Source organism: Typopeltis vanoorti, chromosome 10, assembly GCF_054136105.1.
Source record: "Typopeltis vanoorti isolate ZY-2024b chromosome 10, IOZ_Tvanoo_1.0, whole genome shotgun sequence".
Lineage (NCBI taxonomy): Eukaryota > Metazoa > Arthropoda > Arachnida > Uropygi > Thelyphonidae > Typopeltis > Typopeltis vanoorti.
The window spans coordinates 90,277,308-90,303,478 of NC_143558.1; the positions used below are offsets into that span (position 1 = coordinate 90,277,308).

General features: G+C 34.7%; 1 protein-coding gene across 1 annotated transcript in view; it reads left to right on the forward strand.

Moving 5' to 3' along the window:
* The window catches only part of LOC150102583 (calmodulin), a 96,460-nt gene extending 72,210 nt beyond the window's left edge, over window positions 1-24,250 (forward strand). The window contains exons 4-5 of the mRNA XM_090399405.1: window positions 3,611-3,853; window positions 23,997-24,250. Of these exons, the coding sequence (XP_090255531.1) occupies window positions 3,611-3,853; window positions 23,997-24,025 (272 nt within the window). The 3' untranslated portion in view covers window positions 24,026-24,250. The remainder of the gene's footprint in view (window positions 1-3,610; window positions 3,854-23,996) is intronic.
* Window positions 24,251-26,171: the final 1,921 nt, after the last annotated feature.

A 26,171-nucleotide genomic window follows, 5' to 3' on the forward strand; every position in this document is an offset into this window, starting at 1 on the left:
ATTTTCATCCATGTAGCAGCATTGTCAGTACAAAAAAAGGAACAGAATAATATACAACATAAAAAAATGGTATGCTATGAAATCTTTAGTTGGATAATAATGTTAATTCCTACATAAAAATGATTAAATAAAAAACATGCATGCTCTTTACCATAAGATGGTAAGCATAGGCTATTGGACATGTTCAAATTATGATTTAATACTGCTTCACGGCTTTCTTTATAAAGTTTCTCTTAAGAATTCTACTCTTGTGCAGTATTTTAGTGTTTTTGTTCTTGCAAAGGAACCTTTGTTTAATTTCCACTAAACAGAGGGTCCTTTGGAATTCTGCTGTGTTGATATTTGTGAATGTTGATGCACATTTTATGATCATTGCAATCTTGCAATCTTTCAAAATAACAGTCAAACCTGATAAATTTTGCACAATATTGGATTTGCATCGTCAGAGATATGAGTTGCATTAATTGGTGGGGGGAAAATATAGAGAATTTTTACAAACTTCAGCAGTTTAGTCCATATTGGATTAAACTGTGCATGCAATTGAACAAGCTAGTTATTTCTGTCATGTTATTAAACCCTTGTTTTTGTTACTCTCTCTCTCTCTCTCTCTTTCTGTGTGTGTGTGTGTGTGTGTGTGTGTGTGTGTGTGTGTGTGTGTGTGTGTGTGTGTGTGTGTGTGTGTGTGTGTGTTGAGAAGTAGTGTGGAGCATTTATCTGGCTTCTTTAAATTTTCTTATACGGCAGGTATACCAAAGTTAGACTTAAACATGCACTCCATTCAGCGAAAAGCAGATACGATATATAAATGAACAGAAATGGCTCTGGTAAAAGAAAGAATTGTAGCAACAAGAGTACAACTTTAAATATGGATCAGATTCATTCTCCTTACTCACATACAGAATTAGTAACATTGCTACAAGCAGAATTATATTTTAATAGAAAGAAATTTGGGTTAAACAAGAAGTTCATATGGGTGCAATATTATCATTATTATGCGACACCTCCAGGGAGTCCAAAGACTCATCGAGGGAGGGCACCTACTTCACAATTCTCTGTCTCCACCACTCAAATCCACACCAACTACAACTAACTGTAGCTACACCAACGCCACCTACATCCCATCATTAGTATTTCCACAGATAATCACAAACATCCATGCCCATAGCAGGATTCGAACCTGCAGCCTTTTGGCTGGAGAGCGGATACGCTAACCACTCGACCAACCAGGCCGGCATATGACAAAGAAAAACACAAAACGTCTAGATCACTCAGAAGTCATAATCCCAAATTCACCTTCAAACAAGTGCATACCATGATATATTTTTTCTTAGTTTAGGATTAAGCATTATGGAATTCCATGGCACAGGAAATGCACTGAGCATAAATCATTGTCAGACACACTTATCAAGTATGGTTTTAAATAATTTAATATATTTCACAATGTGAAATATTCATTTAATATTTCACAAAGAAAATATATTATCTTTGTGAAAACAAAAATGAATGCATTGTGCAGAAACAATGGTGAATACATTGTGAATGCACAAATGATGTATACAGGGAAAGTTTGTGTTTAGCACTAGGAGATAAAACTGGGTGTGACAGCCAGTTGTGCAAACTGTTTGAAGGATGCAGTCATTGTGTATTTACCAGATGATTTTACATTTCTGTAATTGTTGCAGAATATTTGGAAATAAATCGCTGAACTGTGGGATCACTGATAGTATGCTATCGTTATGGGATTATAAAAAACCCTATATAACAGGGAAAAATTAATCAGTTCTGATATTAGTGCTCTAACTACTGAACTTGACCATATTCAACACTTGTAGCCATTGACTACAATCTCCAAAAAATATTAAGACCCTGTAGCTCCCCTCCCCTTCAGAGTAGAGAGCACAAACTCTATCGCCATTCCATATATCTGTGGCACATATGAAAGAAAGATTAGCAAAAATCGTAAAGAAATAGAACCTTACAACCAATCGCCATTCCTTATTTGCTCCACCAAAGACCAGCCACATCTCCTAGACCTACTAGATGTCTAGCAGGTCCCTTGCAGTAGTAAATTCCTATTGTGGCCACACAGTCAAGACAGCCAATATCAGAATTTTTGAACACGACTAAATCCAGTTCCACCAATACAACACTCAGGACTTTCTGACCATGCTTTGGACACCCACCACAGGATACACTGGAAAAAGGCCATTCTACTACACCACAGCAAATGCCGTATTTACTCGAATAATAACTCGCACCCCTGATTTTACTTTACAAAAAAAAAAGAAATTAAAATATTTTGCATATATCTCGCATACTAAAAAAAATGTAAACACATTCACGTTGGGGCGATAGTAACTCGTTCCCTGTGGTAAACAACACGGCCTCCCCAACAGCCACTATATAGTTTTATTGTATCACTGAATAAGGTACAGAGACATTTGCAGTCTGTGTAATATATGTCTCAACAAATAGTGCAATTAGAAACAAGTGGGATAAAAATGGCACTAACTAATGAATCACATGTCCCCTCACAGAAACTGTGCTTATAGACTCAAATAGAACCATATGTTGCACCAGCAAACAATATATGACTGAAAACTATTATTTTTAGTTAGATGCGAGTCTGCCCAGCTCAAACGCAAAGCAGCAGTAAAATTCAACCGAATACGTTAAAATTCGTAAACATGTTAAAACTAAGAAATATATAGGAATGTTGTTATGACAGTTTCAGATATTATGAAATTATCTTTGGGTTGCATGATCTTTTGTATAGATCTTTCTACCATTGCTGTGTTTTGTGCTCTGCTTTCACTTCTCATTAATCATTTGAGAAGGATTGTTCATTACATATCTCAAGTCTTGTAAATTACTGGTAATTTTTGCTCGAAATAATGGGAAAGATGATGCTATTTGGGTTGGATGCACACAAGGAAAGTTTTTTTCCTGAAAACTTTAGTTTTCGAAAATTCCCTCATATATCTGGCACCACAATTTTTTAGCTTTAATTTTGGGGAAAAAAAAAAGTGAGAGTTATATTTGAATAAATACGGTACAAATGAGTGGCTATTCCTAAATCTGCCTCAGCCCCCTGAGAAACTGTCCAAACCGCAATAAATTTGGGTGCATGAAACTACCCCAAGTTTGGGAAGCACTCATCCTCAGATCTTCAGCCCAACTGCCAAGACTACCCAATCTCTCCTCATAGGGAATGCAATTTAGGACTCTAGGCCCAATTTTGGTTGCCTATCTTCAATCTCATGCCTGTGCACATATCATTGTTTTTGTGATCTCTAATGATAGCAATGTGACATTGCTGAAATCACAATCTCATTAGAATCACAGTACTTGTTATGTATATTAAACAAATTTGGAGATGTTGAGCAGAATAGTAACAGATGCTGTAGGAAATTTTGGATGAATATTGGATGTCTATGTTAATGGAACTTGAGGCCCACTATTTTTATTTCAAATAACACTGAAATAAATTGTGCTCAAAACCTGGACAAAATATGCAACCATAAGATAGGCAGCCAATTTCATCCTTATAGAATTATCACAAATATGTAGTAGTGTGTAATGTTAGCTAATAAAATTTCCATTCTTTCAGGAAATGGTACAATTGATTTTCCTGAGTTCTTGACAATGATGGCAAGGAAAATGAAGGATACAGATAGTGAGGAAGAAATTAGAGAAGCATTCAGGGTTTTTGATAAAGATGGTAATGGCTTTATCAGTGCAGCTGAATTACGTCATGTAATGACAAATCTTGGAGAAAAGTTGACAGATGAGGAGGTTGATGAAATGATTAGGGAAGCAGATATTGATGGTGATGGGCAAGTCAACTATGAAGGTAACTGTTTTCCTCTAACTAAAAACATTTAAATATTTTTGATGATATATGAGATTTATATTATCTTAATAAGGATTAATACTTTAAAGCCCTAATTCTTAGAGTGGCGGGGAGGCGTCTTCTTATTTTTAACGCCTTCCATACAAGTAATGAAAACTTGAGTATTACAAACGGTACAGAATAGATCGTTTCCTTAGAAATTTCACATTTCCAACCTCTGGACAATGAAAGAACAAAAACCACCAGTTTTCCTTTAAATTTATCAAACTTTGAAAATTACATTCTTTTTTAGGTGTTTGATTGGCTGTGGAAGGTGATGACTTTTTCTTCTCAGGTGGTGGTGTGCAGCACAGGTTGCCTTTCTCTTTTGGCTACAGGTGAAATGTGATGCAAAAAACTACTAGAAAGCATGCAGAATTACTAAAATTGCTATTAGAAAGTGGGGATTTGTTTTTGTTTTTTACAAGGATATGAATAGGCAAAAAAAAAAAAAAATGCAACTAGAAAATATATGAAAGTAACTTCATACTTTTATCTTAAAGCAAGAATTTAATTAAATGCCTATCCATATCTCCCTTATAAAATATATGAATTGAATTTCATACTTTCTAATAGCATATTAATAATTCTGCATAATTTCCAGTTGTATTTTCCTCTAAATGCATATTCATATCTCTTTTTTAAAAAAAAAAAGTTGGGAGTAACTGCATATTTCACATTTTTACATGATGCTGAACAGCTAATTTCATCCTCTGTGTTGTACAATGCCAGTTGAGTGGTGGAAGACGCTGCCATCCACAGGATTCTATGATAAATCAACACCTGAAAGGGTACACTTTTCAGGGTTAGGATTTCTTTACAAAGCATGCTAAGCACCAAAAAGTTTTTTCTCTTTCAGTCTATTCCAGTGGTAAAGAATTGTTTATTAAGAAAACTTTTAATTTTTTTTTGGGGGGGGGGGGCTATTCTGCACTAATATTCTGGTGGCAGCTAGCATCCTTGTCATTGTTTGATTAATACACAAGTTTCTGATTAAAAATAAAAAATGCAGTTACATTTCAAAGCATTACGAGGACTTTCAAGGATTTTCTGATGCATTTCAGAATATTTTTCTTTAAAAGTAAACAAGAAATGAAGACATTAATGTCATCACTTAGAATGTAAAGGTTTTCTGTGATGCATTGTATGGAAGTGGTTAAGTGATTGATTTCAAAATGTATGTTTGGAAATTGCATGAATATTTAAAAACTTCAGCAAAATTTGGATATATTGCGATCAATTTTCAGATATTCAGTAATAGAAGCAATTTAACACTGAAACTGAACATTGTGAAGAAACGGCAATTTATAATATGCTTGCAAAATTATAATAGAGAAACATCAAGTTATAACTAATGTTTAGTGTTGCATGCATTAAATAACATGCTGTTATAATGATATTATAATCAGTAAACCTTAATGTCAGAAGCATTTAATTCCATTTATATGCTGGTTTTATGTGACATGTCATATAGCCAAATATGGTGACACTAGGGCAAACAGAATGAAGATTGAGTGATATTCTGCCATTGATATATGATAATGTGATGAGCATTTAAATTCTCATCACATTGTCATATGTCAGTTCTTCTTATTCTTAAGACTATGATTTTCTGACAAGCTGACTTGAGAACATAGTAATTACAACGAACCACCCAAACAGTTGGGCAGGTATTGAAAACCTCCATAACTGTTGTCCACTCTAAACTTAGTATGTTTAGTCTACAGCAGAGGAACAATGAAGTTTTGTACAATTTTTGTGGTCCTTTGCATGTTTATAATGCTAGTTGTTAGTTTAGTGGTTAGATCATTTGCAATGTAGACAAACCAGTGTCAATGATCAAGAAAAGCGGACAACCTAAGGTAGCTAGTTATGTTAGTGTTTTTGGAAGATCATAGGAATTATTTTGGACTGATTTGCTGTCATTGTCAGATCATGTTGTTGTATGGTGTGACGTTTGTGTGCTACCATCCATATTTGCTTCAGGTGCATGCTTTAAGGTAGCCATAAATGTCTTAGAAGTTTTTCAAGAAAATGTAAAATTGTTTTCATACACATTTAAATGCTGTGATCCTTGGGCATCATTGATAATGAAAGATTTGGGTTTAATGAGATTCTTTAAGGTAAAATTCACCATTTCTGCAAAAGTAAGTTACGTGACGACAGAGCACATCTGGACTAAGCTAGATTGCAAGAGTGAAGTAATTGCATGTTATGATGGGGAAGGGAAAATCAAAGTTGAAACTAAAGCCAGCAAAGAATAAAGATAAAATTGCTGCTTAATTTTCAGATTCATCAATGACAGCATAAAAATGATTTTGATGGATACAGTATATTAATCCAATATTTTTCAGGATGCTTTCTTTTTAATACCACATAGCATGTTTGTGTCCATAAATAATAATTACAATTTAAGAACTTTTTATTATTGGTTGTAATTTTTTATAATGTGCTTATCAGTAGAAATATCCATCTTTTGAAATGGGGATGCTATATCAAAATTGGTTATGCAGAATACAGATAGCTAAAACCTCCAGTATAGCTTGGCTACATAAATATTTAAAAAAAAAAAAAAAATTAACTTACTGGATTTATTTTATTGGATTCAGAATTTATTAGGTTATGAAGTGTACGTTTAGCTTCATTAAAATGAATTTATTTTATTACATTTGTTTAGATATTTAAACAGTGTTATCATTATGCCAGCATATGTAGTAAATATTCAGTCACCAGTGCGTGTTCGTGTGTGTGTGTGCATGCCCAAAGCATTTCTTTACTAATTTGAGATATTGATGAGCAAGCCATCTACTATGGAATTTTTGATGTATGTTGAGCATTTGTAGTTTCTTTTCGCAGGAAATTTAACTACTCATCTCTCGATATAACAAACTTTGTTATAACACTACTCTTCAAAGTAAAATTATCAAAAATTCCTAACCAAAGGCTCAAATCTATTCTAAAGGAAACTCACAAGAATAAACTATTTCTGTGGTTCCTGCACACTTGCTATAGTGAGAGTTAACTGTATAAACAGTGATGGCAGCCTTCTTGAAAAACTATAAGGATAGTAAACTAACTGATAGAGCAGATTAACAACCTAGTTCAGAAAGTTTTTATGATTGACAAATCACATATAAACACATTCTAGTTGTGAATATGCACTTTATAAGAACTACTTCATTGTGACAAGACAATATTAAGTGAAAATAAAGACTACAAGATGTTGTGAGGGAAAGAGAAAAAAACATACACTAAAACTAATTTCTGCCAGTGGTTTATGCATGTGCGGACACTGGAAAGCAAATGTGTTAAAGGAAATAAAACAGTTAAAACAATGTGAGAATTAGAGGATTGTCCCTACTGAGATTTCCGACTAAGATCAGAACAGACTAAGAAAAATTGTGAGATAGAAACTTGGAAGAATGTGTGGAATTCAAGCCAAAATAGAAATTGCAACATCAAATTTTCACTTTAAGACAGAGTTAGAAATCATTGGATTATGAGAAGGATCTGTATTTAAGTTCAGTAGTCTGGACCAAAGTGGCAAGAGAAAAGTTATTAAACAATTTATTATGAGAGTAGTACATAGTCTGTTAAGTTGCAGTTCAACAGTTGTAATTAAAGAATGTACCAGAGGATGACTTGATGTCAAATCACATGCAAGACTTCATTAGATCACATTTTGTAAGTTAGTGGCATTAAACCTGATATTAAAACTGGAGATATTAATGTTAGCTCTATGTGTAGAAGATATTATAGTCTTAAATTAATTCATTACAAGTCTGCAGAATTCCTTAACTACATTGAATAGCTGCATGAAAGTCTGTAGTAAAATCTGACTGAAAATAGGCAGGGCATAGAAAATATAGACTACATTCTGAATAGCACATAAAATATTTCAGCTGTGTTAGGCATATTTTTTAGTGAAGACGGTGAATTAAATGTGGAAATACAACAGAATAAACAAAGTACTGTAGTGGGTAATCATTTGATGCATTTATATGGGATAAGAAAAATTAGCCAAAGTTGATAGATATGTTTGATCAGTGACTAGATTTTACAAATTATAAGAGTTCTGAGAAAAAATAGGATGAACAGAAAGACTATTTAAAATAGCCTGACAAAATCATATTAAAAAATGAAGAATTTTAGATAGGGATTTGACATTAGTAACAATCAAGAACATGTGAAGAGCTAATCTAAGATGATTATGGTCACTTAAAACACATAAAAATTTAAGCACATAAAATATTTCAGCTGTGTTAGGCATATTTTTTAGTGAAGACGGTGAATTAAATGTGGAAATACAACAGAATAAACAAAGTACTGTAGTGGGTAATCATTTGATGCATTTATATGGGATAAGAAAAATTAGCCAAAGTTGATAGATATGTTTGATCAGTGACTAGATTTTACAAATTATAAGAGTTCTGAGAAAAAATAGGATGAACAGAAAGACTATTTAGCCTGACAAAATCATATTAAAAAATCAAGAATTTTAGGTAGGGATTTGACATTAGTAACAATCAAGAACATGTGAAGAGCTAATCTAAGATGATTATGGTCACTTAAACAGAATGGGAGAGGAAATGTTAGCAAAACAGGCGTTTCAAACTAGTGTGGTATGGAAGAGCATTAAAGATCAAAATATAAGATCTGACAGTATTAGTTATGACAAATAGATCAATTTAGAGGAAAATTATCAGCAGGAAATTAGTATTGATCTTATAAACATTCAACATACATATCAGGAATTTGATCATAAACAATATATTTATATTGTATATGGGTCATTATACAGAGCAGTAGATGTAGATATATGAGGGTGGTCTGAAAAGTTCTCAGCCATGACCATAGATGGCAACACTATCGGCAAGATTTTTTATTATTTTTTTTCTAAGCTGGTACATCTGTCATAAACATCCATGTGATACTGCAAGCCATTCTATCAAGTAGTTTGTTTTTTTACAGCTGTCTGAAGTAAAAGTGTTGTCATCCATGTGATACTGCAAGTCATTCTATCAAGTAGTTTGTTTTATACAGCTGTCTGAAGTAAAAGTGTTGTCATCCATGTGATACTGCAAGTCATTCTATCAAGTAGTTTGTTTTATACAGCTGTCTGAAGTAAAAGTGTTGTCTGCATCCCTTGAAACGGATAAAATTGAGTATCGTGCAGTTATACAATTCTTTGTAAAAGAAGGTTTAATGCCAAAAGAAATTCATTCGAAGTTCATAAAAGTTTATGGACATTCTCCATAAAGACCCAAATAATACCATTATTTGGGTCTTTATGAAACCTTCGTTTTCAACAATTAAGAAATGGGCTGCCGAGCTTAATAAAGTGGCCGTACCAGCCTTTCAAGTTATCCAATACCATTGATCAAGTGCACAATATGGTATTGGATGAAACTCTTTCTTGCTGGTCAGCATTTTTCTTTGAATCAAGAGGTGAATGTAGCTATAGAGGGGTATTTTGCAGATCTTACTGAGAACCACTACAGGGACGGGATAATGGTGCTGGAGCATCACTGGAATAAATGTATTAGTCTTAAGGAAGATTATTTGAAAAATAAAAATAATTTTGAAATTATAAATTTGTTTTTTCATTGCTAGGACGAGAACTTTTCAGACCACCCTCGTAGTCTCTACTTTAGTTAGAATTGAATGAGAATAGATGGTTTGTGAAACTTTTGGGTGTAAAACCATCAGACGAAGTGACAAAGGTGCATGCTATCTCTACTGTTATTCATCTGTATAGATCACATTATGAAAGAAAGTGGCATTGAACCCTAATATTGGGGAGATATTTAATTAATTATGCAGTCTGTTCTACACTAGTGACATAGCTCTCTAGTTCAGTCATTAATGGCAGTCTCCTTTGGTTTTAAAATGAGGTTTGAATCCTATCTAGGATGCCAGAAAGGTTTTCAACTGAAGGTTAAGGTAGCCAGTCCAATACATGCATGACTACTAACTCAGTGAACTCAACTCTTTCATTTTGCAAGATTAATTGAAAAGAAACGCACACACTCAGTAATTGAAATAAACCCAGTGTCTCCTAGAATAATCACAGCCAAACTTCAAGCAAAAGAAAAAGGTCAAACAATTAAAACAATCCAAATATATGTACCAGACAGTACTCCATTCAGAAGAAGAAATAGAAAATTTCTATGAAGAACTACTACAGGAAATAGATAATCCCAAAAATAGAGAACTCATGATAGTGATGGGAGATTTTAATGTTAAAATAGGACAGCTCACAGCAGACAAAAAAGACGTGATGGGGAAATTTGGATACGGAAAGCTTAACGACAGAGGAGAACAATTATTCCACTTCTGTAAAGCAAACGATCTAATGATTACAAACACATTGTTCTATCAACGTCCTAATAATAAATATACATGGACGTCCCCAGGTGGTAATATAAATAACTGCATAGACTATATCATCATAAACACAAGTGGAAAAGATCAGTAAATAATGTACGAACATTAAGAAGTTTTGATTTCGACACTGACCACGAAACATTAACTGCCAAAGTGAAGATAAAATTCAACAGGAAAAACACTATCAGAAAAGAAGAAAACATCAACCTATCAAAACTAAAAGATAGCTCAAGCAGAAGTCGATTTTTAGAACAGAAGTGCTTGAAATTAAAACCCTACATCTTCCAGAACAGCGGAAAATACTGGATAGAAGGAAAAGAAACAGTGTTATCAATTGCAAAAGACACTCTAGGTACCAAACCCAAAATAAACAAACAGTGGATAACCCAAGAAATCGTAGCTACAATAGAATTGAAAAGAGAGACCAAGATACTTGTAAACCAACAAAACAATGAAGAGAATAGAGAAAAATACAGAGCACTAAAAAATAAAGTTGATAACCTATGCAAAAAAAAAAAAAAGCCAAAGAAAAATGGTTAGAAGAAAAAGCTAAGAAATGCGAAGAAGCATACCAACAAAACAACCTAAAAGTCTTCCATGATACTGTAAGAGAAATTACAAAGGAATTGTCAGCAAAAGCAGTAACAATGATAAACAACAAGATGACTGAAACCGTGAATACTGAAGATATAAGAAAAATCTGGTCAAACCATTTTAAGACTATCTTCCACCAAGGAAACAAAATTACAATGCCAACAATAGAAGAAAATAATGACCACCCAAAAATTTTACAAGAAGTTAGATACGCAAAACAGATGAAAAGCAATAAAGCACCAGGCATTGATACTATCCCTACTGAACTGTGGTCATATGGAGGCAGCATATCAATAGAATATTTAACAACCTTATTCAATAAAATACTACAAACAGGAGAGATCCCAGATGACTGGAGAACTGGAAAGATCATCCCAATATACAAGAAAGGAGACAAAAGAGACTGCAGAAATTACAGACCAATCAATTTACTCCCTCACACCTATAAAATATTCATAAGAATTATACAAAATAGATTAAAAAAACACATATGAAGAAATGATAGGCATAGAACAGGCTGGTTTCCGAGGAAACTATTCAACAATAGACCAAATTTTAACATTGCACCAACTAGCAGAGCTCAGCTCGGAAGAGTTTTTTTATTGCTTTGTGGACTTTAAACAAGCTTTTGATAGCATCAATAGAGAAATCCTTCTTAAAATTCTACTAGAAAAAGGAATAGATAAATATATAATAATATCTAGAAGAAGTTGTAAAGAAGGCAATAGACAGTGAGCCTGGAATCAATATCAGTGGTTTAAACATAAATAATATTAAATATGCGGATGATCTCGTCCTTCTTGCAAGAACCCCAAATGATCTGCAGAAGTTGATAAACAAGCTAAACGAAACCTGTAAAACATATGACATGACAATAAATATACAAAAGACAAAAGTGATGAAAATAGGGAGGAACGGAACTACCATCTCAGCCACCCTAAATGGAGAACAAATAGAACAAGTAGACAACTTCATATATGGATTAAAACTAACAGAAACAATAAATGAACTCAAAACAATCAAACACAGAATAGCGATAGGATGGACCACCATTGGAAAATTACAGAAAATCTGGAAAACGAACAAGATATCTAAGCAAGCCAAAATCAAATTATATGAAACAATAATTATACCAACAGTCATCTATGGAGCAGAAGCATGGACAATTAAGAAAAGAGAGGAGAAAAAACTGCTGGCATTTGAAATGAAATGCTTAAGAAAAATAAATAGAACAAGTTGGATAGAAAAGAAAACAAACATCACAGTCAGACAAGAACTATTGTATAAAAAGACAATAATAGAAAAAATTAGAAAACAACAACTGAGATGGTTTGGCCACACTGTATACGCAGACAGACTTCCTAACTTCCTAATCAATACTTTTCCAGCTGAAAAAAGACCTGGAAGAATTACCTGGCTGAAATTAATAAAGAACATCTTGGGATGCAGAACATATAGGAACGTTTTCGAACAGCAAGGAATAGAGAAGACTGGAAGATCCTGCTTAAAATGAAGACTCAACCCGTCTTAGATGGAAAAGAAGAAGAAGAGTAGCTGGAGAAGACAAACTGTGATAGGTATAGCAGACCGATAAGTGGAATAATAGCATTATTTGGGTCTTTATGAAGTCACTTGGTTTCTTTTTCATCTAGTTTTCCCCTAACATCTTAGGCTAAATAGTCTATCACAGCCAAAAGATACTAAGTCACTTGGTTGTGATAGACTATTTAGCCTAAGATGTTAGGGGAAGATTAGATGAAAAAGATGCTCTACTCCTAAATCTAGTATAGGTCTTTAGGACTAAATTTTCACAACTCTTCCAGTAATTTTTCTATTGAATATGAAGCAACATGATGCAAATCATCTGAATTTTGAATGAAGAATCTAATACTAAGGGAAACATTATTGCCATTTAGGGTCAGTGTTCAGTGTAGTCTGATAAATATGTGGCAGAGTTTTTTTTAAATTTTCATCCCACAAAACATAGGCCTAATAATTCACAGTTTTTAGGTATAATCCTGTTGCAGTTGGATTAACTCGCACTATTGTAGCATTAATGTAGTTTGACAACGTCTCTTGGTCGTGAGACCTTTGAGTATATCTAATATATGAGGGAAATTCAATTGTTTATTTATTTATTTTTTTAATGTGTCATAGTTGTAAAATTATGTATTGTAAAAATAACATGTGACATGAGTATGTAATTGTTTAAGCAATGCTGCTTTGTTACTCTGACCAGTTTTCAAGCGTTGAAATATGAGTGTGTTATCCATTGTTTTTTCATGTATACAGTGGTCAGTTGTGCATTATATCGTAGAGCTTGTGGAAATAGTTCACACATTTCCTTATATTTGGTGGTTTCATAGTGAAAAGAGGCAGCAGAGAGTGCAGAATTTTCTAAACGTGAATATTTATACATGCACCAACTATAAGCAAAAAATTTACTCTGTGTGTGTGTGTGTGTGTGTGTGGATCAGTTGAGGAAATGGGCTTTAGAGTAATTAGAAGTCCTTTTCAGTTATTTTGGTGTGTGTGTTATTCATAGTTTTTAACTTGACCATGTTTAGGCATGTTCTTTTACCGAAAAAAATGCAACTTTTCAAATGGGGTGTAGAGTTTGCTGACACATTTAATTTTTATTCGAACAAATGCAACAGTTGTTCTCGAGGAATGCCAATGTCACTTCAAACACAGTGATGTCTACTGGACTCTGAGTGGTATATGAAAATGGAATGTTAATCATCAAATTCAAAATAACGTGCTCTGTGAAACACAATACAGTCCTGTCACAAGTGCTTGGTGAATATTTACATATTCACCAAGTACTTGTGACACCTTGAAATTCACCTTGAAATTCCTGGTAGTTGTCACTGTTTGGAATTTTGGCAGAGGTTATGAGGTGTGTTAATTGTGTGTTTCTTTCTGTTTGGTTTGTCTATTTTGTAGGATTACAAACCCAAGTCTTAAAATTCCAAATCAGTCATCTGGCAGGTGCCACACACACAGAGCTTTTAATATACCTATCATTTGCAGGAAGTATAGAACATAATTTTTTGCTTAACCAATATGTAATGCTCATGCAACAAACAGAATAGATGACTTTTTATAACAGATTCTGTTTTCTATAAGGTATACTTGTTGACAACAAGTCTCTTGGTCGCGAGATCTTTGATTATATCTAATGTCTAAGAGGGAAATACAATTGTATTTTATGTCCTAGTTTTAATGTGTCATACGTATAGTTGATTGGCTTTAATACCTATACCTTCACTACCAGAATGTAATGCAATTGGCTCATTATGTTCAACTTCAGCTGCTTCTCTTTTTGCAACATCACTGACCAAGCTGGATGTTATGATGAAGTAGTTGCTATAAGCAGTGGCCTAACTCAAGTCATATATCTTCCAAAAAAAGATTCCTGATAACCCACCCCTCTCCATTCTCCTAAATACCCTTGATCTTTTCTGTTATCGCCTCTCCTTTCAGATATACTGTGAAGATGACCGTCTCTCGGTAACTAAGATTGCAATCTTTTGAAAATTTCCTCTCACAGACTGCCTTCCATCCAGTCAGTCCTAACTTCATGGCATTTAACACTACTAAGGTTTTTCAAACCCCCAACTCAACATCACCAGAGTTAAAGATCGGTACTATCAACATAAGAAGCCTGAATGGCAAAGAAATGGAGCTAGCTGAGGAATTAGATAAGTACCAGATCGACAAAATAGGGGTGACTGAAACAAAAAAGACAAAAACTGGTGAGATCTTTCTGAGCAATAAATACAAAATGTTATATTCAGGCAATGACAAGCAAAGAAAAGAAGGAGTAGCCATAGTATTCAACACAAAATACGAGGCTAACCTTCTTGAATAGCAGTCAGTCTCAAGTAGAGTAATGTGGGCAAATATGAGAATGGGGAACTGGACAATGAGACTTATTTGTGCCTATGGTCCCACAGAAGGTTCTACTAAGGTAGAAGTGGAGGAATTTTTTGAGGCTTTAGAAAAAGCAACTGACACAATGAAAAAGGAAAAGTTGGTCCTTGTTGGAGATCTAAATAGCAGAGTAGGAAATGATTGTGAGACATACAAAAATATTTTGGGAAAATTTGGAGAAAAGAGCAAAGCTAATAATAATGGCAAATATCTGTTGGATTTCTGCTCAGGACGTGGACTGGTTATTACTAACACCATGTTCGAACATAAAAATGTGCACAAATTCACATGGAGAGAAGAGGCAAGGAATAAGAAAAGTCTCATTGACTATGTTATTGTTGATAGTGATGTTTTCTCCCTGGTGCAGGACACCAGAGTGTACAGAGGATTTGAAATTGGAAGTGATCACTATTTAGTCTTGAGCAGGATAAAATTGAATTTCATAATGAAAAGAATAACATGTAAGAAAGTTTTAAAACGAATAAAAGTTGAGCAGCTCTCAGATGTGAACTGTAGACGAAAATACACAAAGATTATTGAAGAAAAAATGAAAGAGTTTGAGAACAGGAACCAAACCTTGATGATTCAGTGGCAAGTCTCGAAGAAAACCCTGATTGATTCAGCCAGAGAGGCATGTGGTGAGGTTGTCTGCAAGGATAGAAAAATCAGAACTCCATAGGGGACACAGGCAGTGAAGGAAAAGAAGAAAGCATATCAAAAGTTCCTGTCAAATAAGTCAGCTTGTGCTCTTAGAAAATACAGAGACAAATGCAAGGATGAATGAATGATATAATCACGTAATCACAAGAAAGATATTTATTTAACCAAATATTTCGGTCTGGAAATTGCAGACCATCGTCAGTGGTATTACAAGAACAGTTTAAAAAATACAAGCTAGAATACTAACAATAGATCGTTAAAATTAGAACACGCCACGTGATGTTATATCACTAAGTATGAAATGGAATATTTTGAAATAGAAACATGATTGAATTTGCTATTAAAAAAAAAAAAAAAATTAATGAGTAATCTTAATTAGACTTTCCCAGATTTGATATAGATTACGATTCAGGTTGAGGCAATGGAGCAAGGCCTCCACATTTTCCTTGAACAAAGGTTCGAACCTATAATGGGATCTATGTAAGAGGCAAGTCCTGGACCAAAGGATGCTGTGGTCAGTTTCAATCCTGTGTTAACCAATCCAGACTTTTCAGGTTTGTTGTGAAGAATGGATGATTGATGTTCTTAACGGACTCGCCTCTTACATAGATCCCGTTATAGGTTCGAACGTTTGTTCAAGGAAAGCGTGGAGGCCTTGCTCCATCGCCCCAACAACCTGAATCGTAATGACTGTATATCTATATCAAAAATCTGGGAAAGTCTAATCAAGATTACTCATTAATTAATTTTTTTTTTTAATAGCAAATTAAATCATGTTTCTACTTAAATATTCCATTTCATACTTAGTGATATAACATCGCGCAGCGTGTTCTAATTTTAATGATCTATTGTTAGTATTCTAGCTTGTATTTTTTAAACTGTTCTTGTAATACCACTGACGATGGTCTGCTATTTCCAGACCGAAATATTTGGTTAAATAAATATCTTTCTTGTGATTATATCATTCAGTCTTATGTTGCAAGTATCCTTGAAACAACAAATGCAAGAATGCTAAACACTGTGTAAAACTAGCTAAACAAAAGTCATGGGAGAACTTTGGCAAGAATATAGACAATAAATATCAAGAAGGTGGGAAAATATTCTGGAGGTTGTTGAAGAAGCTTAGGAATGGAGGAAAGAGTGCTGTAAAAGGAGTTAGAGATGATAAAGGTGACATGAAAACAGGAGAAAAAGATATCCTTGAAGTATGGAGTAATTACTTTGAAAAACTGCTAAATGAAACAAGCAGTGATGACAGCACAGTGATAAAAAAACACTGACCAGGCATGCAGTCAGGAATACATATCCATACTTGAAGTAGAAAAAGCCATCAAAGGCTTGAAATGTGGAAAGGCAGCAGGAGTAGATGATATTCGACCAGAAATGCTGAAGTATGGTGGCATAAAAGTCTTACAGTGGCTGCACTGCATAGTTCAGAAAGCCTGGACAGAGGGACGAATTCCCGATGATTGGAGTAGTGCTCTCATAGTACCCATATATAAAAAGGGAAATAAAACTGAATGTGAGAATTACAGAGGTAATTCCCTACTGAGTGTTCCTGGCAAGATCTATGCAAGTATACTTGAGAAACGGTTGAGAAGAATTGTGGAAGAAAAGCTTGGTGAAGAACAAGCTGGATTCAGGCCAAATAGAGGCTGTTAGGATCAGATCTTCACTTTACGACAAATAGTCGAGAAAGCATGGGAATATAACAAAGATCTGTATTTAAGTTTTGTCGATTTGGAAAAGGCATATGACAAAGTGCCAAGAGAGAAGCTATTTAATACGCTGCAGTTATATGGTATCAATGGGGCATTATATCAAGCAAATCTTAGTCTTTATTTGAGTTGTAAGTCAGCAGTTAGAATTGAAGGAAGTACAGGAAGATGGTTTAATGTTAAATCTGGTGTGAGACAAGGATGTACATTATCCCCTCTGTTATTCATTATCTATATGGATCACATTATGAAGGAATGTGGTATTAAACCTGATATCAAAATTGGAGATGTTAATGTCAGCTCTTTGCTTTATGCGGATGATGTTATACTTCTAAATAAATCCGCTACAAGTCTGCAAGATTCTCTGACTAAACTGAATAGCTGTTGTAATAGATATGGTATGAAGGTCAGCAATAAAAAGACAAAGACAATGAAAATAGGCAGGAGAACCTGTGGAACAAGTAAAACATTTCAGCTACTTAGGCACGATTTTTACTGAAGATGGTAAATTAAATATAGAAATAGACAACAGAATCAGCAAAGCTGGTATGGTGGGAAGTCAATTGAATAAATTCATATGGAATGAGAGAAATTAGTCGGAACACTAAATTAGCTGTATACAAGACAGTGTTCAAACCAGTTTTAACTTATGGATCTGAGAGCTGGGTCAGAAGTAAAACACTTGACCAAAGACTAGAGACTGCAGATATGAGAGTCCTGAGAAAGATTAGAGGCGTGAACAGATGGCATCAATGGCAATATCATATTAAAAATGAGGATATTAGGAAAGAACTTGACATTGTCAGCATCCAGGAATGCGTTAGCAGAGCTAATCTCAGGTGGTATGGTCACTTAAATAGAATGGGAGAGGAAAGATTAGCAAAACAAGTGTTCTCTGCCAGGTTGGCAGGAAAACGACCCAGAGGAAGACCAAGATATAGGTGGATTGATACGGTACGAAGTGCCTTAGACGATAGAAATATAAGATCTGATAATGTTGGAGTCTTGACAAGTAACACTGATTTGGAGGAAAATTGTAGATAGGAAGTTAGTAATGATGTAATTTTTTCATGTAGTACTGTCATATCCTGTACACCCCTTGAGGGTACATGGCAGGAATTTGATGATGATGATGATTTACTCCACTACGCCCACTCCCCCAGAATATACGGGGTCCCGAAAATACACAAACAAAATGTGCCCCTTCGACCAATCGTGGAAGGAATAGACAGTCCCAATTACCACTTAGCCAAGAAATTAGCTGCAACACTCAAGGAGTTGGTAGGTCATTCCCCCTCCTACATAAAAAACACACAACACTTTATAAACAAAATTAAAAATATAACACTCGACAAAGACAACTTATTAGTCAGTTTTGACGTTTCTGCCCTTTTCACTAATGTCACCATCAATGACACAATTCTACTACAGAAGAAATTTCTGCCCGACATTACGGCCCTCTTTGCCCACGTACTAAAGTCCGGGTACTTCATGTGGCAAAACAAATTCTACCTACAGAAAGAAGGTACAGCCATGGGCTCACCAGTATCCTCCCCAATCACTAACTTCTACATGGAAACCTTTGAGGAAAGGGCGCTTGATTCCGGCACGCTAAGACCGACAGTCTGGCTCAGATACGTTGACGATGTGTTCACGATCTGGCCGCACGGGCGAGAAACGCTAAACACATTCCTTAGCCACCTAAACAAACAACATGAACGCATACAATTTACCATCGAAATCGAAAATCAAAATTCGCTCCCGTTCCTAGACACACTAGTCACACGTCTTCCTTCAGGCAGTCTTTCCTTCACAGTCTACCGAAAACCGACACACACTGGTCAATGCATACATGCGAATTCATACCACCACCCATCACAAAAATATGGAGTCATTAACACCCTTAAAAACAGAGCTACAACAATTTGCTCTAACCAGCAAGCCCTGAAACAAGAACTAAAAATCATCAGCAACACATTCATAAATAATGGCTATAACAAAAATACTATTAATAAAATACTCCATAAACAACAACAAAAACGAATCTAGATTACCGTAAAACCATAGCCATCCCATACATTAAAGGGTTATCAGAAAAAATCAATAGAATCCTACAACATTATAACCTCAATGCCACCTTTAAACCACCCACCAAACTTAAAACCATATTCAACTCCTCTAAGGATCCTCTCCTCCCATTAGCACATCCTGGAGTCTATAACATCCGCTGCACCTGTAACTTACCGTACATTGGTGAAACAGGACGGACAATCCCTATACGCCAGAAAGAACACATTAAATATAACCATTATGGTGAAGCAGGCCTCTCAGACCACGCGCTCAACTCCTTACACCAAATCAACTGGAAAAGCACCCGCTCTTTACACCACACAAAAACCTGGTATGAAAGGAAATTCAAGGAAGCCTGCGAAATCTTGATAAACCATCCAAATATCAACAACAAAGAAGGCAGCATAAAAATTCCAAGGATCTGGATGGCACACATTCAGCCTACCTAATATATAAGATTCAGCATAAGTCAGGACTCTAGCCAATCTACAACTGTTATTAGAAGCCATTCCATACCAACAGGCTGGAATGTACAGGCATAACATGTTGTTATTATATGTATATAGATAGTTACTTGTTGTTGCGCCCAATGTATTTCTATAACCAACAGATAATACTAATAATAGGACTCTAGCGTTGATGTATAATTTTTTTATTTTTTTTTTTCACCAGAGGTCAGGCCAACAATTGTTGTAGCGGTTGGTCAGTATCTTTAACAGACCAGTTTGATTGTAGTGTAGCTTGTTTTCTGTGTACAGGGGTTATGCTCCAGAAGATGACTTTGACATAAAGGTCGAATTGTAGATTTTAGTTATATTAAACTAAAGTTTTCATTCAAACACGGTAGTTGTCTCCATAATTTTCAAAAATGCAAGAATAGATGACTTTGCATTGGGGAACAACAACATTGGGGAACCCTGGCATTAGTTTGAATGGTGAGAGGATAAGGAACTGCCTACCATCACATATAGTGTGTGTCCAGACAGAAAGCGGGTAATCCAATTGTAGAAGTCCTGACAGGAACCAAATGATAGTAGCCTTTATGCCAAGTGCAACCGCTTGACATTTGCCAGACTTTACCATGGCATTTGTCCAGAGATGGGTGATATATGTAACTACATCTCCTGTTGATTGGCAGCAACGGAATCCATACTGGTGGTTGTTTATTAGCTGGGTACTTTCAAGTTAGTGTAGGAGTTGGGAATTGATACTTTTGGTTTGTTTGTAGCCAATGTCCAACTGTTGTCTCTGTTTCGGTGTATTTCTTCAAGTTTTCTTCGAAGATGACACCCTTGTTGTCTTTGGGCAAATGTTAAGTCAGCTCAAGCAAGTATCTGCAGACAAAAGTGTCCTTGTACTATTAATCGCTATTATTAATTTGAATGTTCTTGTAGGTGTGTCAGATTACTTTCATGAGACATGGAAAGTTGTTGTTCCATCCTTTCTTTATTATATAGGTCCAAAAGGATGGCACCTATGATATTTCTAGAATTGAAGTTGCATTCTCCTGCTAATTTGCTGATGTCTTCTTTAAGTGATTTACCATTTTCCATCAGAAAGTTTAAAATAACAGGTTGGATCTCTTGTTTTTGGCCTTGATTAAGTCGCGGAGTTCGTTAGCAGGTAAGAGTGCACTTGCATTGTGCCGCTGATGAGTAGCTTGAGCTTAACTCCCAGTATTCAGATTTTGGAAGAGAAGGTTTCACTATAGCAGGGTTTCCCCAAACTGTGTTCCACGGAAGGTGAATAAGTGTTCCGCGAGAAGTTCTCCTGGAATTTGTTATTTTAGTTTTCTAAGCATTTTTCATGAATAAATATTTTATAGTGGAAATATTCTGAGGAGAATAATATTTGTGAATATGTCAAAGCTCAGACCCAGAACACCTAATAGCATCTGCGAATCGTTAATTTTCACACATCGAAATCTTTCAACATTTGGGAAAGGGTATACCGCCGTTTATGACCGGTCATAAAAATTACCTGCAAGCGGATTATAACAATGGGTAGCATATCCTCTGTTCTCAAAACTGAAGGAAATGACATCTGTGTAACAAATGTCAGTGACCAAGCGGCATATTTTTAAACATGGAAATATTCATGAATTGTTAATTTTCACACATCGAAATCTTTCAACAATCGGGAAAGAGAATACCACTGTTTATGACCGATCATAAAAATTGCCTGCAAGCTGATTACAACAATGGGTGGTGTATCCTCTGTTCTCAAAACTGAACGAAATAACATCTGTGTTGCAAATGTTAGTGACCAATCAGCAAGGAAGTATAAAGAAAATTTTTCCACTAAAATTGAAGATCAGGGTAGTCTGTATCCGGTTCTCAAATCTAGTAATACTGTATACTTTCTTCGCAAGTTCGTATTGTAGGTGAAAGTGTTTGTTTTGAAACTGTAGTGCTGTGATTTTTTAAAAGTAATAGGCCTGCAGATTTAAATTTTAATATGAATAAGAGACAAGGAACTTTGTTTAATTTTGGTATTAAGAAATTTCTCATTGAAGGGTTTGTGATGCAAAAGAGAATAAGTCATTCACCACCAGCATACAAAGCGATCTCCAAGATGTACAAAAGGAGGGGAAAACTTCCAGTACACAGGAGAAAGTCTGCATTCACTCATAAATTTTGGGTGATCAGAATGGGATATGTCAATGAAAATCAGCATAAATTAATTTAATGCTGTTTAATTAGTGATCAATTATTAATTAATAAAAAATCAGCTAAATTAACAATTAATTGTTAATTAATACATTAAAAAATAACCAAGGTGTTCCGTCAAAATTTCAGGATTTGTGAAGTGTTCCATCGTAGGAAAAGTTTGGGAAACGCTGCACTATAGTATTAGGTTGTTGTTCGAGGTTTTTGACTTGTTTACCTAAGTTCAGAAGCTGTTTTACGGAAGAATGGCACAGTGAACAGAAAAAGGGCTGATTGCGATCGATAAATAGCTTGTGTGGCGATTCATCTGTTTTTGCACAGGAAGCATATAGCCAGTAGCAACAGAAATCACACACTATACCCTTTTATTTATCGGTAACATCGATTTTACAGCTGTGGCACTTTATTTTGTCATTGGGTTTGTCAACGATTGATGGTGCTATGCTGACGAAACTGGGTGCTCTTTCATCATCTTTGTTGCCACTGTCTTCATGATAGGCATAGAAAGTGCTTCCATGTGACTGATTTTTAATTGTAAAGGCAACTGATTTAATGCACTATAAGTACTTACCAATTATATATTTGATTTAATCCTTTATCCAAGTATAAGCGAACAAACTTCCAGTGCGAACAAAGTTTGCACCTGAAGTATTTTCAGGACTGGGGCAACTCATGACAAAGGTGGTATAACTTCTCATCACTTGCCTTAGTATCCCATAATGCAAAACACATCTCCTTGCAGACATGTATAATGCTGTGCATTAAGGGAAGGGTCACTACCCAGACTGATTTCGGCCTTTATTGAGGTCAAAAGGGATCGAGTTGCCCCAGTCCTGAAAATACTTGGTGCAATGTTTGCTTACACTTGGATAAAGGATTAAATTTAGCCAATGAAAAAAAAAAAAAATCCATCAACTTATCTCTAACCCAGAGAATTTTAATAATAAGGTGTGACACCTTTTGGCAACTGGTATATGAAAATATGACTTCTCCATTACTTTCACCTTAGTATCACTACCTCTGGGTCTGGTTCCCACTGATGAGTCTTCAATGAAGGTCGAAACCGGTCTGGGTAGTGTGACCCTTTTCCTTAATGCATAGCATTATACATGTCTGCAAGGAGATGTGCTTTGCATTATGGTATACTAAGGCAAGTGATGAGAAGTTAATACCACCTTTGCCAGAGTTGCCCCAGTCTTGAAAATACTTCAGGTGCAAGCTTTGTTTGCCTACACTTGGATAAAGGATTAAACCAAATATAATTGGTAGCATAGCCAATTGAAAAAACTTCTGTAAGTACTTACAGGTTGTGCAGAAATAATCAGCTCCTTAGTCCACTGGTAAGATTTCCATTTATTAATTTGAATGAAAAACGCAATAACAATTAAATGTGGGAGCATAAGTTTAGAGTAGCTTATTCACAGGTGCCACCTAGCATACCCTCCAAAGGTACCAAGTGGGACGAACTCTGGAACTTCACTCTTCCCTTTCAGTCAGACTACTGCTTTTGATTTGCTGATCCAATACATGTCCTGAATGGATTCACAGAAATGATCTGAACCAGTATGAAGGCCTTCATTGCTCCATCCACTCAAAATTTCTGTCCATTTTCTAAGTTTTGGTTTAACAAAAGGTTTGCTAAATTAGTTAAAAATAAATACTCATGTAAATTCTTCCATTTTCTTCTGTTTTTTTTTTTTTTTTTTTAATGAAATAATTTCTTTTTTAAATTTTTAGAAAATGGAAAAATTTACCTTTTTACAATTTTAGATTTGGAATCCTGTTGATTCCAAAATGTCCACAGATTAACAATCTGTGGACATTTTTGATCAAACTCATCTGATTTAGGAATAAAGAATAGCACTGCATGACAGTTTTCGTAATAATGTGTTGTAGCATTACTTATAGAAATTAACCCAAGATCATTAAGAATGCCATAAAACTAACAGTGCTGGGTGTGTGTGTGTGGGGGGGGGGAATCAGTTTTATTATTAACAAAAGATGCTTTATAAAAGAATATTTATTTCCTTTAATAGTTTTCAGCTAATGAGAATTTTCTTTTCTTTTCAGAATTCGTTACTATGATGACTTCAAAGTGAAGCTACCACATCTTCTGTAATTAAAAGTTCTTTCCAATTTCATGTTTTGGTGTTTAATATTAGCTTTACAATTGGTCTGTCACCCCTGTAAAGACTTTTGTACCATATTCCAAAAATACAAGCTTGCATGATTGTGTATTGTCCTCCATACTTTGTCAGTGTTGTCACAATAGGGAATTCCTATGCTTTTGTAAATTTTCATTCTTCATTAAACTTTAGTCTCAATTGTCTTGTTTCAAAACAAAATATTAACAGCATACAACTCAGTTATTGTAGATGATACTTTAGAATAAAGAATATTTGTCTAATAAAAATTCTGAACATAAATTGCACTGTAAACATTTATTTTCCATAAATGATTAACTGATAGAGAGCTAATTTTATTTGTGCATGCATACTTTTTGTAATTAGTTATCATTGTTAATCCACTTAAGTTTCACTACCCGAAACATAATTAGGTACAGAAGCAAATATAGTGTTTTACACCTATCTATCAGCACTATAACACAGTATAAAATGTGTCTTGGAAAGTAAAATTCCCATTCATTCCATAAATACTGATACTATATATTTTATGCAAATATATATATATATATATAATATAATGTAATTTTGAGGTGGGGAAAGCAAGGAATGTTGTTTGGAAATTAAAAATATATTTCATTGTATATTGTATGTTTTAATTATTTGGTTTCTACAAAGTTTTCACTCTTTTCTTTCTTTCAATTTCATTTATAATGAAAATTAAATCTAAGCAATTCATACAGTCAAGAACAGTAATTAAAAAAAAAAAAGGTTTTGGTTCATTATTGTATCATAAGTTTGAATTCTGTGCTTTTGGTCAGATTCCAAAGAATTTAAAGTGAAACAAGCTGGATTTAAAAAAAAAAAAAAAAAAGTGTAGGTTTGGGAGGCTATTATATATTATACACTGTAGTTTTAATGGAAGATATCGTAACCACTATGCAGCCACACAAAGAACATTCATTTCATATATATAATTATCAAGTGGCTTGTGAACCTCTTTTAGAGAAATGGCAAAAGGTTATGTAAGGATGTATGCAAACCAATGTTAAACTGAACTTCAATAATCTTATTATCTAAAGGAGCAATATGCATGAAGCCCTTGGGGTCATTTTATGAACCAAAAATTTTTTTTAATATGCATGTAGATAACCGAAATCTGATAAAGAACATTATATTTACCAGTTAATGTTTAATGCTTTTTTTCATCGTGAAACCTGGTTAATCAATTGAATCATCAGTTGAAGAAAAATGTTTCCATATTTACTTCTCACTTCCCTCAGAATTTCTGAAGGAAATAAGAAAGGAAAGCTGAGCAGATTTTTGGTACCTTCATGTATGGCAAGAGACTGTCTCCATGATAAATTAAGAATTGGAGTAAATATTTATATGAAGTTTATTACATATTCTTTTGTCTATTCCTTTAATATAACTGTCTGACCTTGACCCTCTTTACAAGCTTTTGGTACTGTGTCAGAATTAAGACTTAAAAGAAACCACGACACCAGAGGTACTTCCATTACTGTATTCACATTGAGATTTTACAATATCTCTGACCTTCATCTCATCCACCTCTGTTCTTTCATCTTTTCTTTACACAGTATCAGGCATTATATCATTTCTGCTTGGATGATACATATTGATAAATAAAGTGATAAGCGAGTAACTTATCTATGAGGGGGCGTCCAGAAAGTAAGTTCTGATGGGCTGTCAAAGAAACAAAAATATACTTACAAAAAAAACTTTATTTGAAATTAAAGTAGGCATCTTTCACTACTTTTCTACTTAATTTCTGTCATTGTTCAGGCACTTATTATAATAGGGCACCAAGAGTTGTATGTATACCTTCATCATAGAAGGTTGCCGCCTATGATGTAAACCACATATTGACTGCTTCTTTGACCTCGTCGTCTTGAAACTGCAGGTCACCAAGGAAAGATTTCAGATGTTTGAACAGGTGAAAGTCGCTTGCTGTGAGGTCAGGACTATATGGAGATGATGGAATTGTTCCCAGCCAAAGGTGGCGAGAAGTTGTTGTATTATGGCGGGCATTAGTCCAAATCGTCGGTCACTAAAGATGGTTGCCTGCTCTGTTCATCATCGTGCACACTTATCCTTCATT